Source organism: Somniosus microcephalus, chromosome 1, assembly GCF_052327205.1.
Source record: "Somniosus microcephalus isolate GS21.2 chromosome 1, FLI_Smic_1.0, whole genome shotgun sequence".
Classification (NCBI taxonomy): domain Eukaryota; kingdom Metazoa; phylum Chordata; class Chondrichthyes; order Squaliformes; family Somniosidae; genus Somniosus; species Somniosus microcephalus.
The window spans coordinates 431960475-431978762 of record NC_140987.1 but is presented as its reverse complement, the minus strand read 5'-3'; the positions used below and the strand labels follow the sequence as shown (position 1 = coordinate 431978762).

The following is an 18288-nucleotide window of genomic DNA, read 5'->3' as shown; positions in this document are numbered from 1 at the left end:
AATATGTCTTTATGTGGCTCGGTGTCACATCTTGTCTGATAACGCTCCCTTGAAGCGCCTTCGAATGCTTTACTACGTTAAAGGTGCTATATAAATGCAAGTTGCTGTTGTTGATTCCTCCTTTCTCTTGACCAGGAGCAGTGGAAAAAAATAGTGTTCTCATGCTTGGGAATTGTAACTGGAAATATTATTTAAGGGACCAAATTTTACAATAAAGTAACAGAACACTCAGATGGCAGTGACACCGTGTGAGGCGTACCAAATTGGAATAAACATGGGGGCATACCCACAGTTCTCTCCCATTTTCAGTTCCCATCTGGAAGTAGGCAATGGGCAGGCAGGTACTTAACCTCAAGAAGAAGGTGGAATAAGCATCGAAGGAACGGGCAACCCCAATCACACTCATATACCTTCTAGCACCTAGTTGGAGCAGCACTGGCATGCCTGGCGGATCATAAACCTACCTGTGTTCCCAACTAGTAATGGGAATCAGGGGGAAAACTCTCCACTGGATGGAGTCATACCTAGCACAAAGGAAAATGACTGTTGTTGTTGGAGGCCAATCATCTCAGCCCCAGGACATCGCTGCAGGAGTTCCTTAGAGCAGTGTCCTAGGCCCAACCATCTTCAGCTGCATCATCAATGACCTTCCCTCCATCATAAGGTCAGAAGTGGGAATGTTCATTGATGATTGCACAGTGTTCAGTTCCATTCGCAACTCCTCAGATAATGAGGCAGTCTGTGCTCGCATGCAGCAAGACCTGGACAACATTCAGGCTTTGGGCTGATAAGTGGCAAGTTACATTTGCGCCACACAAGTGTCAGGCAATGACTATCTCCAACAAGCGAGAGTCTAACCACTGCCCTATGACATTCAATGGCATTACCATCACTGAATTCCCCATCATCAACATCCTGGGGATCACCATTGACCAGAAGCTTCACTGGACCAGCCACATAAATGCTGTGGCTACAAGAGCAGGTCAGAGGTGAGTGTCTCATCTCCCGACTCCTCAAAGCCTTTCTACCATCTACAAGGCACAAGTCAGGAGTGTGATGGAATACTCTCCACTTGCCTGGATGAGTGCAGCTCCAACAACACTTAAGTTCGACACCATCCAGGACAAAGCAGCCCACTTGATTGGCACCCCATCCACCATCTTAAACATGCACTCTCTCCACCACCGGCGTACCGTGGCTGTAGTGTGTACCATCTACAATGTGCACTGCAGCAACTCGCCACGGCATCTTCAACAGCACCTCCCAAACCCGTGACCTCTTCCACCTAGAAGGACAAGGGCAGCAGACGCATGGGAACACCATCACCTCCAAGTTCCCCTCCAAGTCACACACCATCCAGACTCGGAAATATATTGACATTCCTTCATCGTCGCTGGGTCAAAATCCTGGAACTCCCTAACAGCACTGTGGGAGTACCTTCACCACATGGACTGCAGCGGTTCAAGAAGGCGGCTCACCGCCACCTTCTCAAGGGCAATTAGGGATGGGCAATAAATGCTGGCCTTGCCAGCGACGTCCAGATGCCATGAATTAATTAAAAAAACTAGTGGAGAATAATGCTGGCCAGCCCTCAGGAAGCATGTGGTGCTCAGGCACTGTCACACCAAACAAAAATTAAATAGAAAGAGGGAAGCACAAGAAAAATGTGCTGTAGCGTAATCAGACCTTGTTATTTCTCATTAGATTAATTATAGGACTGAAGCTAAAGCTTTAGAGTGTCAGTATAATCTTATTAAATTATGATTATTAAGACGCAAATTATTAGCTAGCCTGTACCTTTAAGAACTGTGCCACTTCCATCTACGTAAGCGGGGGGGCCTGGTGGCCCCATCTCACCGTGGTCACCCTATGAAACAGGAAACAATTAACATCAATAGATTTTACATTAAATTCCTCACAAAGCCAAACACATAGATTTCTCATATTGTAAGAGACTGCAGACAATGATTTTTTCATTATAGAATATAACAGAGGACTCCATTACCTCACATTACCAAAATGTATTATTTCTGAACACTCTTCAGTCCTGTGATAGGAAATATTTTGAACGCACTGTCCAGGTGGTCCGACTCTCCACTCTGCGGAGTGGTTGACATCGGATTGCTTGACTCTCCAACATAACCTGGTGAAATTTCTCTTCCACGTCTGCCCCACAAGATCTTCGGAAGGAGCTAATAAAGAATTCCTGATCCTGGGGCATATTCTAACCTTAATATCTGTTCCATCACCCAAACATTAAGCTATCCCGTCTCAGAAATTCATCAAAAAATATACAGAGCCATTGCCCAGCCGAACACACTGCAGTCCAGTCCACAATATGGGATTCACAATCAAATTCCTAGCACAATTTGCAACTTTGCTATTTTGTCCCTCATGGTGTAGCTCAGCACTGCTTAACCGCTTAGTTTCTTTACCAAGTGGCAAACTCTCTCTATTTGTTTTATACTTCCCCCCCTTGATTTTTCTAGAAATGTACCAACTGCAGTCAGCCAGTAGGAAATGTAAGGGAGCAGTCTGTAAGATGGATTTTCCAATGACCCATCTCACCAGCACTTGTGGGTAAGTGTCCAGGTGCAGCTTTGAACTTTTCCCACACGAAGGACATGATTTTATCTGCGGTGTCGGGAGAGCTGGTTTCCGGGTTCCAGTCAAGATCCTAGCTGCAGCTGCTCTGTCAAAGGGATTTTCCCTTGATTGGCCTCGTTAAGTCCGCCTTCCGGGCTTCCCGGCCAATTAACAGGAAGCGGGTCTGATGACATCATTTGATGACGCGTCATCAGCCGGTTTCCTTAAAGGGACCACGGCCACATTGAGTTTGACTGTTGTTCTGTCAGTGTTTGACAGCATTGAGGTGCTGCAAACACTGACAAGCGCTGCACAAAGGTGGACACTTGCACCCAGGCTCTCAAATGACTCCCTCCATATGTTTATGGAGGGAGTCACAGCACGCAGGGAGGTTCTCTTCCCTTCCAAAGGCGGAAGAGACCTCCCCAGGACACCAATGCAGCATGGTTGTACATTGCACAGGAGGGCACAAACAGGGATGTCGTCAGGGGTCCCTGGCTGCAGTGGCGCCAACCTTTCAATTATCTCAGTGGATCACGAAACATTACTGCAAAGCCACACTCAAACTCACCCTGCTGTGTCACTCATCACATCCCCATCACTCTGCCTTCCCTACCCTACTCCTGCACATCCTTACTCACACCAACTTACCTTGCACCTCCACCCATCCCTCTCTATCTACATTATCACTTCCCCATCTCACTAGCCACCCCTCACACTCACCCTCATCCTACTGCAAGGATACCAACTAACAACACACATGGGTAGGCACTTGAGAGGTTTAGCCAATGTCCATGTGAAGTTTCTGGTAATGTGTTGTCATACAGTGAAATCTCTTTTCCAACATTGCCCCTTATTGGACAGATCTGAGCACACCTTGAGAAGTGTCTTACTGAGTTCCAGTGAATGTTCAGTCATAACGCCCCCCCCCCGCTATAGTGATGAGTGTACATGGAATGGCTTGGACATTAAAGGGATGCTTCATGGTGCTGGTATGGGATGGTGTCAACCTGGCGCATCATGTGGCAGCCAGGGTTTACAGCGTCAAGTGAAGTAAATCTGGCCATGGTGATGCCATCGCTGGCCTCCTGGGCAGCAATGTTGTCAGGGGCTGATGCTCTGTGTCCTGTGCAGCATCAGGTGATGGTGGAGAAGGTTGGTGATGTTATTGGTGATGTTGGTGTGCCTGGTGATGTTGGTGTTGGGGTTGATCGTGGAAGGATTCGGAGGATCAAGGTCAGATTTTGCCAAGGGCACAGATGTTGCTGCAATAGATGGCAGCTGCAGGTGAGATGATAGAAGTGATCTGTCAGTGGTGAGAGAGGTTGTTCCAATGAGGTGGCACTGGACATACAGTTGCCTCTAAATACTTGCAAGCTAAAGAAATCTCTATATGTTTTACAAATGAAGTAACCAACAGTTTCTGCCCTCTGAAACTCACTATCTGCAACATGGCATCCTTTGCTCCACTTCTGCAGCTGTCAGCTTATCAGAAACATCAGAGCAGACTCAAATCACACCAGGGTGAGCTAGCGTGTTCCCAGAGCAGCGGGTAACCCGTGGGGGAGAACGTAAAATTGGAAGGAAGCCTCAAAATAGCATTAAATTGGCTCTTAACAAGTCATTTAACTAGCTCAATTGTATCCCCCGCCACTTGGTGTCGGGTCAGTTCTGCGCTGACAGACCCGACACTTGGGAGACTCCCGTGGAGGCAGCTTGACAGTGGGTTTCCTACCCGCTGTCAATCTTTGCTATTTTGACAGCGGACCCGCCTCCAAAACCACCCGCTGAGTGCCAGCAAAATTCCGGCCGAATTCAGCCAAGATTTGGAACTCAACTAAGATAGGAGACCAAATCCTGTGCCTCCATGGTGGGCACTGGATCACGGCTACAATGTGGTGCTCCACAACCTACCAGAAATGTTCTAAATGTGGCCAATGGTCTGTGCTATGTTAGCCACCATACTGGCCGAAGTCCTGAAATGGCCTCAGTGTCACTGGGACTGGAAGGGGAAAAATAAGCTTAGTGTTCCTGCTCCTGATCACCACCCAGTGACCCCTGCTGGAACGTGTTGTGTTATAAATATTGGGCGAGGACAGGGATTGGCTTGACTGTGATGGCCCCATGACTGAATAACCTGCTGACATACACTCTCTAACTTCACATTTGAAGGATGTCTAATTGGGAGAGGCACCATAGAGCTGCCAAGGTAAGGGAACGGGAAAAAGGAGACTAAAAGAGTAATTCTCCTCGAAGAGTGGTGGTTGGCTGATCTTAGGCTTGAGCTGAACAACTGATAAACTCAGAAAGCTTCATTCCATTGAACCGACAACAAGAGATTAAGCAGGTTATTCAAGAGATTAGTCAATAATCATCAAATTGTCCAGCTGGTATGCAACTGTCAAGCACAAAGCATTATTTTTATTTATTTATTTAGAAATAGATTCAAAACCTACCTTCATTCCTGGGTAACCATCTCTTCCATTTGACCCATGGAAGCCTGCTTGACCCTTCAAAACAATTTTATTTCAACGTTAAATTCAGCAGTTTGTAAACTCTATAAAACCGCCCTATCTTTTTAGAGTACAGGAAACTTTTTTTTATCCGGCACGGACGGGACCGACGTGGTGCCGGTTCATCAAAAATTCCGGATAACTGAATGCTATAGTAAAAGATATGGAGCTGAGAGCTCCGTATAAAGCAACAAACCCTGTTGGGCACAAGTTGCAAGCGTCTCTGTAACTTAGCAACAGCTGCAGCCACACCCTTGCACAGCAACAAATGGAGTAAAAAAAATAAAAGTTACCTGAACCTACTCCTGAATTTTGCCGGTTAACCGAGATTTCCGGTTATTTAGGTGCCGGTAAATCAAAAGTTTCCTGTACATTGTGCTTGTTGATTTATGGGAGGTGAAAGGGAAGAGGACATAGCCACACAAGGGGAACTTTGGAAGAAGTTTCACAGAGAGGAGTGACAAGGAAGCCAGCCTCAAGAATAAAAACAGTAAGTGATAAGAGGTTGACAGAAGTGAACTTGGTCTTAAATTAAAGAAAAGAAAATTGAGAAGGATTTGACCAAGGTGTTTATAATGCTAAAAGGCTTAGCTAATTGGCTTCATGAAAATTATTTAACTTAATTGTGAGCAGAGGAGTACAAAATTGGGATTGCCCCTTCCTCTTCATCATTTACACGATGCCCCTTGGCAACATCAACCGAAAGCATGGAGTCAGCTTCCACTTATATGCTGACGACACCCAGTTATGGGATCATAGAACTCGGGTAGATGTCAGGAGGGTTTTCTTTACGGCAAGTTTTTATCGTCGCTTGGAACACGGTGCTGGCTCGTGTGATGGGTGCGGGTTCGCTGCAACAGTTCAAAAAGTAGCTGGACGAGTTCCTTCATGTGGCTTAGTTGTGTCATGACTGTTTGGGACAGGCTCAATGGACCAGCCGGTCTTTTCCTGTCTGTCTTGACGTATGGAAGTAAAACAAGAGATTCATCTTCAATTTTGTTGGGAGCCAATTCTACATATCTTCTATCGCTTGGGAAATTAGTTAACCTCTATGTTGATTCGCTCCTTTTTAAACATCTGGTTAAAAATAGCTTGACAGTGATAAGTTAGTCACAGGTGTTCACATACCTAATGGCTCCAATCCTGTTGGAACTGTGAGAATGTCAATGGGGAGTGTAACTGGCCAGAGTTGAATATGAACAGTGTAGATTGCAATATGAAGAGTTTTACTGATAATATTCAGAGGCAAGTAAGCAATTTCACAAAATTTTCTCTTGGAGGTTTTACATGTGGCCATTCACCTGTTCTGAGAAGTCAGTAAGGGGAGCCCATGACAAATAATTGCTTGTTGGATGGAATAGGTCGGACAGGCGGAATAGCCTTTCACACTTATATTGTTCTGAGTAGCAGACAGCTACAGACAGAAAGACAAAGAAGAATTCAACCTACTCAACAATTCTTTAATATTAATATACCAGCAATTTCACATCTACGTTGACAGAACATTTCAAGGACATTTACCTTCCTTCCAGGAATTCCAGGGGTTCCATCTAAGCCTGCAAATCCCTGTGGTAGAATGAGGAATGTGTCAGTACACAACCATACAATATACTGCAGATCATCAATAAGCTAGACAGGTATTTAATGCAGGACAATCGTTACCTCTGGAGTCCCCCAAGATCTATCTTTGACCCCCTCCTCTTTGTCATTTACATGCTGCCCCTCGGCGACATCATATGAAGACATGGCGTCAGCTTCCACATGTATGCTGAGGAAAACCCAGCTCTCCTGCTCCATTCCTTTGTGTTGTTAGACATGACATACAATTTTGGATGAGTTACAATTTCCTCCAGTTAAACATTTGGAAGACTAAAGACATTTTTTTCAGTCCCCGCCACAAACTCCACACACTTGCCGCCGATTCCATCCTTGGCCACTGTCTCAGGTTTGAACCAGGCTGTTTACAACCTCGGCGTCCTATTCGTACCCATATCCTCTCCTTCACAAAGATTGCCTACTTCCACCTCTGTGACACTGCCCACTTCCACCCCTGTCTTAATCCACCTGTTAATAAAACTCACATCCATGCCTTCGTCACCTCCATACTCGACTATTCCAATGCTTTCCTGGCCGGTCTTCCATCCTCGAGTCTCCATAAACTTCAGCTCATCTAAAACTCTGTTGCCCATATCCGATCTAACACCAAGTCCTGCTCACCTATCACCCCTGACCTACACTGGGTTCTGGTCCCCCAATATCTCCAATTTAACTCTCCAATCTTCATGCTTAAATATCTTCTTCGCCTCGTCCCTCCTTATCTCTGTAGATACAACACCACCACTGCCCCGCCTCCGACCCCGAGAAATCTCCATTTTTCCAACTCTGTCATCTTGTGCGGATCCCCTCCTTTCACAACACCGATGGCGGTGTACCTTCAGATGCCTAGGCCCCATGCTCTGCAATTCCCTCCCTAAACCCTTCTGCCTCTCCACCTCCCTCCTCCTCCTTTCAGGCCCTCTTTAAACCCCACCTCTTTGACCATGCTTTAGGTCACCTCTCCCAGTATCTCCTTCATTGGCTCAGTGGCCATCTTTAGATTGCAAGCAAATGTGATGTGGCAGCTCACTAGCGACAGAGCACTTTTTTTTTATAGAATGCAGGGCGGAAGAGCTCAAACTAACCTCGCACCATGTGAAAGAAAATTCTACTTCTTATCAGCCTGTCACCAGGTGCTGATTACAAGTCATTAGGTTCGAACATGCATAGAACCACATACATGTGCACAAGCACTTAATCACCATGCATGTGCAGAACAAAACTGCAGGGCATTCTGGAGCGACCTCAGTTGTGGGGCCAGGGGCAGCAGGAAGTGTTGGCCATGTGAACAGGACTCAGGAAAACACTGAGGGTTGCCATCCATCCTTAATTATAATTGATGGAGTTGATAAGATATCCTCATCCTGCCATTAAAGGAATAATTATAAATGGTTCATGGCACGTAACTTGATTTATCCCCACCTATTGCTCAGACCTGACATCCGATTAATGATTTGGGTTATCTTTGATCGTATCCATCCTCCTTGGAAAGCAAGGCTCTCAATAATTAACATCTTTTCAGGTGAAGCTACATAGCTAAACGGGTTCATTAATCTAATTTTAATTTTGATCAAACCCTCGCCCATGACATTCATTTCATTGAATTTCTTTACTGAACAGAGGTAATAAAATATTGAAGAGATACCTAGTAATGAAGTGGCAGAACAATTATGACAGAGGATTAAGAGAAATGTGAAGAAAAACACATTATTAGTAATCATTCACTGAAAGGATAATAATATCTACACTATCAAGCGTCTCATCATTTACCAACTTCTGACTCGAGTGAAAGCCAGTTTTATACTTGCCATGAATGCATGTATAAACAGAACTAGTAACACAAAACCTTGGAATCATTTAAGAGACGGTTGGTTGCTATGATGAGTGAATGTAGGGTTTTCTAGATGGATAAGCTAAGATGGGTTTAATTGCCCTCAGTTATCTGTATTTTTCTTGTGATCTTGGGACCTGGATATATCAGAATCTACCTGTCTGAAGTCACTGCACGCATTAGCAAAAGGGATATAGCACACAGAAGGAATAAAGGGTGTAGAGGAAGAAAATCAAATCAAGCAGCTATCAGCAGAGAATGGACTGAGATAAAGGAGCAAAGTGTTATCTTGGACAAAAAAAATGAATCAAAGAAAGAGGAATAGCATTAAATTTGAACAAAAAAGTGCATGCATTGCAAAGCTCAGTTTGGGAAATAAACTGAGCGAATTTAAAAATGACCGAAACAGATTGAAAGAAGGATTCGCATTGATATAGCGTCTTTCACAACCTCAGGACCTCCCACTGTGCTTTACAGCTAATGAAGTACTTTTGAGGTGCAGTCACTGTTGTAATGTAGAAACACTGCAGCCAACTTGTGCACAGCAAGCTCCCTATGTGATAGTGATCCGATAGATTTATTTTAATGTTGGTTCAGGGATAGGTATTTGGTCAGGACATTGTGGGAGAACTCCCCTGCTCTTCTCCAAAAGTGCCGCGGGATCACTTATGTCCACCTGAGAGAGCAGACAGGTCCTTAGTTTAACATTTCATCTGAAAGACGGCTCCTCCGACAGTGCAGCAGTCCCTCAGTATTGCACTGGAGTGTCGGCCTAGATTTTGTGCCCATGTCTCTGGAGTGAGACTTGAACCCATAAGTTTCTGACACCGAGGTGATAGTGCTGTCACTGAACCACGGCTGACACGGAGATATTTAAACAGGGAGGGCACTTGGGATTAGGACTACTGCTCGTGTGGAGGATAACCACCAACATGGACTGGTTGAATCAAATGGACTGTTTCTATGTAATTCTATTATTTCAGTTAAATCGTAAAAACATGAGAATATTTTCTTGTTGGAAACTCGTATGGGTACTTTACTGCAGCACTGGACAGGCACAACAGCCATGATGTAAATGAAGCCAATCCTTCCATGCATAATCCTTTTATGTTCTTCCCAAATGCATCGTATCTATTGTTTAACTGTATTCTACAGGAGGATCAGAGAGTTAATATAGACTAGGATTATGTAAGCAGCTTTTCGGCTGTGGGTCAGTAAGTTTATGCACCTTCTGGAAAACCTTTGAAGGTTCCTGTGTCAGCTCTTAGGCCCTCACGTAAACACAGTTTGAAACGTGCTTGGGGAAAGTGAACCTGATGGCTGTGTTTCTGGTGCCAGCCATTTGGTAAAGGAGGAATTTGTTATTCCATCTAGGTTGCCTGATTGTTTACAGTTAAATTGGGTGACGGCTCGTATCTGTGTTGAGTTACCGCCCCTGCCTGTGTTGAGTTAATGCTCATATCTGTGTTAAGTCTCTGCTCGTATCTGTGTAGGGGCACTGCTCGTATCTGTGTTGGGTCATTGCTCGTATCTGTGTTGGGTCACTGCTCGTATCTTTGTTGGGTCACTGCTCGTATCTGTGTTGGGTCACTGCTCGTATCTGTGTTGGGTTATTGCTCGTATCTGTGTTGGGTCACTGCTCGTATCTGTGTTGGGTCACTGCTCGTATCAGTGTTGGGTCATTGCTCGTATCTGTGTTGGGTCATTGCTCGTATCTGTGTTGGGTCATTGCTCGTATCTGTGTTGGGTCAGTGCTCGTATCTGTGTTGGGTCACTGCTCGTATCTGTGTTGGGTCACTGCTCGTATCTGTGTTGGGTCACTGCTCGTATCTGTGTTGGGTCATTGCTCGTATCTGCGTTGTGTCATTGCTCGTATCTGTGTTGGGTCATTGCTCGTATCTGTGTTGGGTCATTGCTCGTATCTGTGTTGGGTCATTGCTCGTATCTGTGTTGTGTCATTGCTCGTATCTGTGTTGGGTCATTGCTCGTATCTGTGTTGGGTCATTGCTCGTATCTGTGTTGGGTCATTGCTCGTATCTGTGTTGGGTCACTGCTCGTATCTGTGTTGGGTCACTGCTCGTATCTGTGTTGGGTCACTGCTCGTATCTGTGTTGGGTCACTGCTCGTATCTGTGTTGGGTCACTGCTCGTATCTGTGTTGGGTCATTGCTCGTATCTGTGTTGGGTCACTGCTCGTATCTGTGTTGGGTCATTGCTCGTATCTGTGTTGGGTCATTGCTCGTATCTGTGTTGGGTCATTGCTCGTATCTGTGTTGGGTCATTGCTCGTATCTGTTTTGGGTCACTGCTCGTATCTGTGTTGGGTCACTGCTCGTATCTGTGTTGTGTCATTGCTCGTATCTGTGTTGGGTCATTGCTCGTATCTGTGTTGGGTCACTGCTCGTATCTGTGTTGGGTCATTGCTCGTATCTGTGTTGGGTCACTGCTCGTATCTGTGTTGGGTCATTGCTCGTATCTGTGTTGGGTCACTGCTCGTATCTGTGTTGGGTCATTGCTCGTATCTGTGTTGGGTCACTGCTCGTATCAGTGTTGTGTCACTGCTCGTATCTGTGTTGGGTCATTGCTCGTATCTGTGTTGGGTCATTGCTCGTATCTGTGTTGTGTCACTGCTCGTATCTGTGTTGGGTCATCGCTCGTATCTGTGTTGGGTCATTGCTCGTATCTGTGTTGTGTCATTGTTCGTATCTGTGTTGGGTCACTGCTCGTATCTGTGTTGGGTCATTGCTCGTATCTGTGTTGGGTCACTGCTCGTATCTGTGTTGGGTCACTGCTCGTATCTGTGTTGGGTCACTGCTCGTATCTGTGTTGGGTCATTGCTCGTATCTGTGTTGGGTCATTGCTCGTATCTGTGTTGGGTCACTGCTCGTATCTGTGTTGGGTCATTGCTCGTATCTGTGTTGGGTCACTGCTCGTATCTGTGTTGGGTCATTGCTTGTATCTGTGTTGGGTCACTGCTCGTATCTGTGTTGGGTCACTGCTCGTATCTGTGTTGTGTCATTGTTCGTATCTGTGTTGGGTCACTGCTCGTATCTGTGTTGGGTCATTGCTCGTATCTGTGTTGGGTCACTGCTCGTATCTGTGTTGTGTCATTGCTCGTATCTGTGTTGGGTCATTGCTCGTATCTGTGTTGGGTCACTGCTCGTATCTGTGTTGGGTCACTGCTCGTATCTGTGTTGGGTCACTGCTCGTATCTGTGTTGGGTCACTGCTCGTATCTGTGTTGTGTCATTGCTCGTATCTGTGTTGTGTCATTGCTCGTATCTGTGTTGGGTCATTGCTCGTATCTGTGTTGGGTCATTGCTCGTATCAGTGTTGTGTCACTGCTCGTATCTGTGTTGGGTCATTGCTCGTATCAGTGTTGTGTCACTGCTCGTATCTGTGTTGGGTCATTGCTCGTATCTGTGTTGGGTCACTGCTCGTATCTGTGTTGGGTCACTGCTCGTATCTGTGTTGGGTCACTGCTCGTATCTGTGTTGGGTCATTGCTCGTATCTGTGTTGGGTCACTGCTCGTATCTGTGTTGGGTCATTGCTCGTATCTGTGTTGGGTCACTGCTCGTATCTGTGTTGTGTCACTGCTCGTATCTGTGTTGGGTCACTGCTCGTATCTGTGTTGGGTCACTGCTCGTATCTGTGTTGGGTCACTGCTCGTATCTGTGTTGGGTCACTGCTCGTATCTGTGTTGTGTCACTGCTCGTATCTGTGTTGGGTCATTGCTCGTATCTGTGTTGGGTCACTGCTCGTATCTGTGTTGGGTCACTGCTCGTATCTGTGTTGGGTCACTGCTCGTATCTGTGTTGGGTCACTGCTCGTATCTGTGTTGGGTCATTGCTCGTATCTGTGTTGGGTCATTGCTCGTATCTGTGTTGGGTCATTGCTCGTATCTGTGTTGTGTCATTGCTCGTATCTGTGTTGGGTCATTGCTCGTATCTGTGTTGGGTCACTGCTCGTATCTGTGTTGGGTCACTGCTCGTATCTGTGTTGGGTCACTGCTCGTATCTGTGTTGTGTCATTGCTCGTATCTGTGTTGGGTCACTGCTCGTATCTGTGTTGGGTCATTGCTCGTATCTGTGTTGAATCATTGCTCGTATCTGTGTTGGGTCACTGCTCGTATCAGTTTTGGGTCATTGCTCGTATCTGTGTTGAATCATTGCTCGTATCTGTGTTGTATCATTGCTCGTATCTGTTTTGGTCATTGCTCGTATCTGTGTTGAATCATTGCTCGTATCTGTGTTGGGTCACTGCTCGTATCTGTGTTGGGTCATTGCTCATATCTGTGTTGGGTCATTGCTCGTATCTGTGTTGTATCCTGTTATCACATCCTTTATAGTAGTCTCTAGCATTTTCCCTAGTACTGATGTTAGACTAACCGGTCTGTACTCCTTGTTTTCTCTCTTCCCTCCTTTTTTAAATAGTGGGGTTACATTTGCCACCCTGCAATCTGCAGGAACTCTTCCATAATCTATAGAATTTTGGAAGATTACAACCAATGCATCCACTATTTCCATGGCTACCTCTTTTAGTACTCTGGGATGCAGATTATCAGGCCCTGGGGGTTTATCAGCTTTCAGTCCCATTAATTTCTCCAGCACTATTTTTTTACTAATACTAATTTCCTTTAATTCCTCCTTCTCACTAGGCCCTTGGTTCCTTAGCATTTCTGGGAAGTTATTTGTTTCCTCTTCTGTGAAGACAGAACCAAAGTATTTGTTTAATTGCTCAACCATTTCCTTGTTCCCCATTATAAATTCTCCTGTTTCTGACTGTAAGGGACCTACATTTGTCTTCACTAATCTTTTTCTTTTTACATACTTGTAGAAGTTTTTACAATCCACTTTTATGTTCCTTGCAAGTTTACTCTCATACTCTATTTTTCCCCATTTAATCAATCTCTTGGTCCTTTTTTGCTGAACTCTAAACTGCTCCCAATCCTCAAGCTTGCTACTTTTTCTGGCAACTTTATATAACTCCTCTTTGGATCTAATACTATCCTTAATTTCTTTTGGGCTGCTTTTCCTTTTGTGATTTTGCACCAGAAAGGAATGTATAACTGTTGCAATTCATGCATTCGTTCCTTAAGTGTTAGCCATTTCCTATCCACCATCATGCCTTTTAATGAAGCTCCCCAATCTATCATAGCCAACTCACTCCTCATACCTTCGTAGTTTCCTTTGTTTAGATTTAGGGTCCTAGTTTCGGATTGGACTTCTTCACTTTCCATTTTTATGAAGAATTCTATCATGTTATGGTCACTCTTCCCTCCCATCTCGTGACACTTGAGCACAAGAATCTACACTGACACTCCAGTGCAGTACCAAGGGAATGCTGCACTGTCAGCGGCGCTGTGTTTCAGAGGAGACATTAAACCGAGGCCCTGTCTGCTCTCTCAGGTGGATGTAAAAGATCACATGGCACTATTTCGAAGATGTGCTGGAGAATTATCCAATATTTATCCCTCAGTCAACATCACTGAAACAGATTCTTTGGTCATTATCACATCGCTGTTTGTGGGAGCTTGCTGTGCACAAATTGGCTGCCACGTTTCCTCCATTACAACAGTGACTACTTCAAAAGTACTTCATTGACTGTAAAGCGCTTTGGGACGTCCTGAGGCCGTAAAAGGCGCTATATAAATTCAGGTCTTTCTTTTTTTTTTAAACATGGACTGGTTGAGCAAAACGGCCTGTTTCTGTATTATAATTGATATCTAATGCTTCCAAATTCTCATTTTCAACAAAGGACAACTGCTATCTAGCCCTAGCACTGTCCAGTCTGAGGCCTCAGCAGATCTAATGGTCGTAGCCATAAGAAAATGGTCACCCTTCGCATGCATCCACCACAATGAGAAGGAAGTGCCAAAATTTTCATTTTAATACACAGCAAGCCATCAACAGCCTGAGAGAGCTAGTGGAAAAATGAGCGAGCCCAGTGGTTTGAACCCTCTCCTGAAGTGCAGCATAGGTTAATCAGTTTCATCTACACGAACAATGTCGTTATATCTCAGAATAGCACCTCTTGGCTCATATTTTGAACCTGAATGATCCGCCGCTTCTCTTGTGAATTCCAAAGAAGCCTATCAAATCCTGGCTCCAAAAGCAAATCGCACAAGATCTTATGATGGCGTTTGTAACGCCCTGGGGGCTTATGTATTGTATCACGCTATTTTATACAACTTTTATACGATGCAGTAACTTTCCAAGTTTGAAGGACCTACGCCATGTCGTTTCCAGTTGTTACTGTCTTTGAACTAATTTAGGAATAAATAAAATACAGGCAACAGTAGCTGTTTGAAGCATAAGGTGGATTAGTTACAGATGTAGATTTATTGTTTCACAGAGTGGGTGAAGAAAGGACGATTCAGGGATTAAAATTGAGTTTAGTAACGTGGCAGAAAATCAACCCAAAACAAGAGTGAAGACATAAGCATCTTATTTCACTAATAAATTATCAGCGCAATGTATAAGATTCACAATTATAACTCTTTTCTCAGCTCAGCAGTTTACCAATTCTGCAGTTGCCAACCATTCCTGTCTTCCCTCAGTCACAGTCAAGGCCATCTCTGATCACTGTTATAAATCTCATCATCATGAAGAAACGACTCATGAAATAACACTGGACGGCCAGCTGGTGGCGCCGTCCAAGGAGTATAAATACTCGGGCGTGGGCCCAGCTTGCCCAGGGGCATTTTGTAAGACAGGAACTAGTGAAGGACAACTAGACCTCCATTTTTTGAAACAAGTTGATTAAAGCCTTGCTTTATACTCGAACCAAGTGCGTAGTGAGTTTTATTACGTCAATCACTTTCTCGGATCCCTCGTCACTCACATCCCTCTTCCAGCTCCATTTTCTACTGTGTTCACCACTGGAAAAAGTCCTCCCCCAAGTCACTTACAATGGCACTTTCAATCTCCCAAATCTCTAACTTTTGGCCACTCCTTTTCCACGATTCGTTACAACAGTGACTGCACTTCAAAAAGTACTTCATCGGCTGTGAAGCGCTTTGGGATGTCCGGTGGTCGTGAAAGGCGCTATAGAAGTGCAAGTCTTTCTTTTTTCACCTGCAGCTGTCAATCTGCTCAAACACTCCTTCACCTCTGCCTTTGATGCCCTGTCCACAGTAAAACTTTTAGGGGGAGAAATTCGGTATCGTCCCGTTCGGGGCGCTAATTTTGAAATCCTGAAAAATTAGCGCCAGACGCTAATGATTCTGAGTTTCCCCTAAATTGGCTGTTAGCACTCCAGGAAAGAACTGGAGCGCTAAATCAAGCGCTAATGACCTCAGTAGGGCATTACAGAGGCACTACCAGCAGAGCGATAGTGAATTTCAGGTGCAATGCAATCAGGAATGATCCTTCACACTGGCTCCTTCCAGCTCTTAAAGGAGAGGTTGCATCATTGTGCAGATCCTCATTATCAGCAGTGCTGGCTATGAAGGCGACCTGCAAGCAACTCAATCCCCTCATCGTGGTGGCTGATCCCAGTCCCAGGGCGTCATTTCACGGACGAGGCATTGCAGCGAAGGAGGGCAGTGCTGTTCCCGGACACTGGAAGGAGGCCATTGCCCCAGGTCTTCAGGGCAATGTGGAGGGACGTGGCCCAGGAGGTCTTGGCCAGTAGGGTGGTCGTACGCAGCCCGACACAGTGCCGGAAGAAATTCAACCACTTCACTCGGGTGGTCAAGGTGGGTACATGCTTCAACAGGTACATGCTACATACCAGCATCTGAACCTCAGCCTGTACACACTGCACAAACCACCACTCACCCACCAAGCATCTGCACCGACTCAAACTAACATCCACATCTCACACCTTGCCTACAATCACACGCATTTCAACTACAGCAGGCACATCTCCCAATCACATAGCTGGATTCTGACTCACACAAATTCGTTTCTCTTGCAGGCCAAGATAGCCCACAATAGGAGGGAGCAGCAGAGAACAGGCAGGGGTGATGCGCAGCTCCAGCAGCTTTCAGATCTGAAGGAGCGAGTGCTGCGACTCATTGGGCAGCAGGTGGTGGGTGCCGTGGCTGTCAGCAACATCAACCCCCCTGGGGGCAACAACGGTATTTTCATCCCCTCTCCTTCTCTCATCCCACTTCCCCCTCACACCACAGGCCTTTCCCACTTTCCAGCTCCTGATACTGTCTGCATTCCTTGCTCCCTTCCTGCCCCCACTTTAACGCGAGTCTTATGTCTTTATGCTTTCAGAGAATCAGCAACCAGATGACCAGCCTGTCCCTGAGCCTCCCACTGAGAATTAGGGAGAAGGAGGAGGAGGAGCAAAGCGCCACGTCACTGCATCTCGCACCCGCAGGCACCACCTCAGTTACTGGCACGACGCGATCTTTAGAGGCAGGTTTAGGAGAGGGGTCTGCACTGGGTGGTGCACCGGGGACGAGCGGGCTGCAGCAAGGCCAGGGGGAAAGGGTAGCTCGGGAGGCAGCTACCCAGAGGGCGAGTTCACGCGGGAGTTCTGCTGCACAGGACCCAGATGAGGACCTCGATGGGGAGGCATCACAAGAAGGGTGATGGGCATGCACAATGAGATGATAGGTGCAATGGCAAGGATGCCCGAGAGCCTGTCTTCAATGGTACGAGTCCACCTCCAACACTGCACAGAGCTCTGTGCACACCATGGAGCCCATCCATGGCAGTCTGCAAAGGATGGTGGACTCCATGAGAGACCGCAGGGCCCCAGACCTCATGCCGCGTGTCATGGGTGATGTGGCAGCAGCATTGCAGCACAAGCGGAAGCCACGCAATGTCTTAGTGCTGTAATGCAGTCAATGGTTTATGCCATCGAGTCTCAGACTGCTCTCATGCAGTCTCGGCTTGATGCCACGAAAGCTCTGACTGCTGCCACCGTAGCTGGATCTACCACTGTCCACCAGGGGTCTCACGGTATCACAGCAAGCCAGCAATCTGTGCTCCTACTCTCCCCTCCCCAGTCTCTCTCTCTCTCTCCCCCCAGTCTCTCTCTCTCTCCCCTCCCCAGTCTCTCTCTCTCCCCCTCCCCCAGTCTCTCTCTCTCCCCCCCAGTCTCTCTCTCTCTCCCCCCCAGTCTCTCTCTCTCTCCCCCCCAGTCTCTCTCTCTCCCCCAATCTCTCTCTCTCCCCCCAGTCTCTCTCTCTCTCTCTCTCCCCCCCAGTCTCTCTCTCTCTCCCCCCAGTCTCTCTCTCTCCCCCCCCGCAAGTCTCTCTCTCTTCTCCCCAGTCTCTCTCTCTCTCTCTCTCCCCTCCCCAGTCTCTCTCTCTCTCTCCCTCTCTCTCTCCCCTCCCCAGTCTCTCTCTCTCTCTCTCTCTCTCCCCCCAGTCTCTCTCTCCTCCCCCCCAGTCTCTCTCTCTCTCTCTCCCCCCCGTCTCACTCTCTCTCTCCCCCCCGTCTCTCTCTCTCTCCTTCCCAGTCTCTCTCTCTCTCTCTCCCCAGTCTCTCTCTCTCTCTCTCCCCTCCCCAGTCTCTCTCTCTCTCTCTCTCCCCTCCCCAGTCTCTCTCTCCTCCCCCGTCTCTCTCTCTCTCTCCCCAGTTTCTCTCTCTCTCCCCAGTCTCTCTCTCTCTCCCCAGTCTCTCTCTCTCTCTCTCCCCTCCCCAGTCTCTCTCTCCCCTCCCCAGTCTCTCTCTCTCCCCTCCCCAGTCTCTCTCTCTCCCCTCCCCAGTCTCTCTCTCTCTCTCCCCCCAATCTCTCTCTCTCTCTCTCTCACCTCCTCAGTCTCTCTTACTCTCCCCTCCCCAGTCTCCCTCTCTTCA

The 18288-nt window shown here is 46.6% G+C and overlaps 1 protein-coding gene across 4 annotated transcripts in view; it reads right to left on the bottom strand.

Moving 5' to 3' along the window:
- Positions 1 to 18288, bottom strand: part of LOC147125292 (uncharacterized) — a 534520-nt gene that overhangs the window by 168613 nt on the left and 347619 nt on the right. For all 4 annotated transcript variants that reach the window (XM_086000735.1, XM_086000743.1, XM_086000728.1 and 1 more), the window contains exons 16-18: positions 6621 to 6665; positions 5043 to 5096; positions 1798 to 1867 (exon numbers count right to left, since the gene is read on the bottom strand). In XM_086000735.1, coding sequence (XP_085856861.1) covers positions 1798 to 1867; positions 5043 to 5096; positions 6621 to 6665 — 169 coding nt within the window. The remainder of the gene's footprint in view (positions 1 to 1797; positions 1868 to 5042; positions 5097 to 6620; positions 6666 to 18288) is intronic.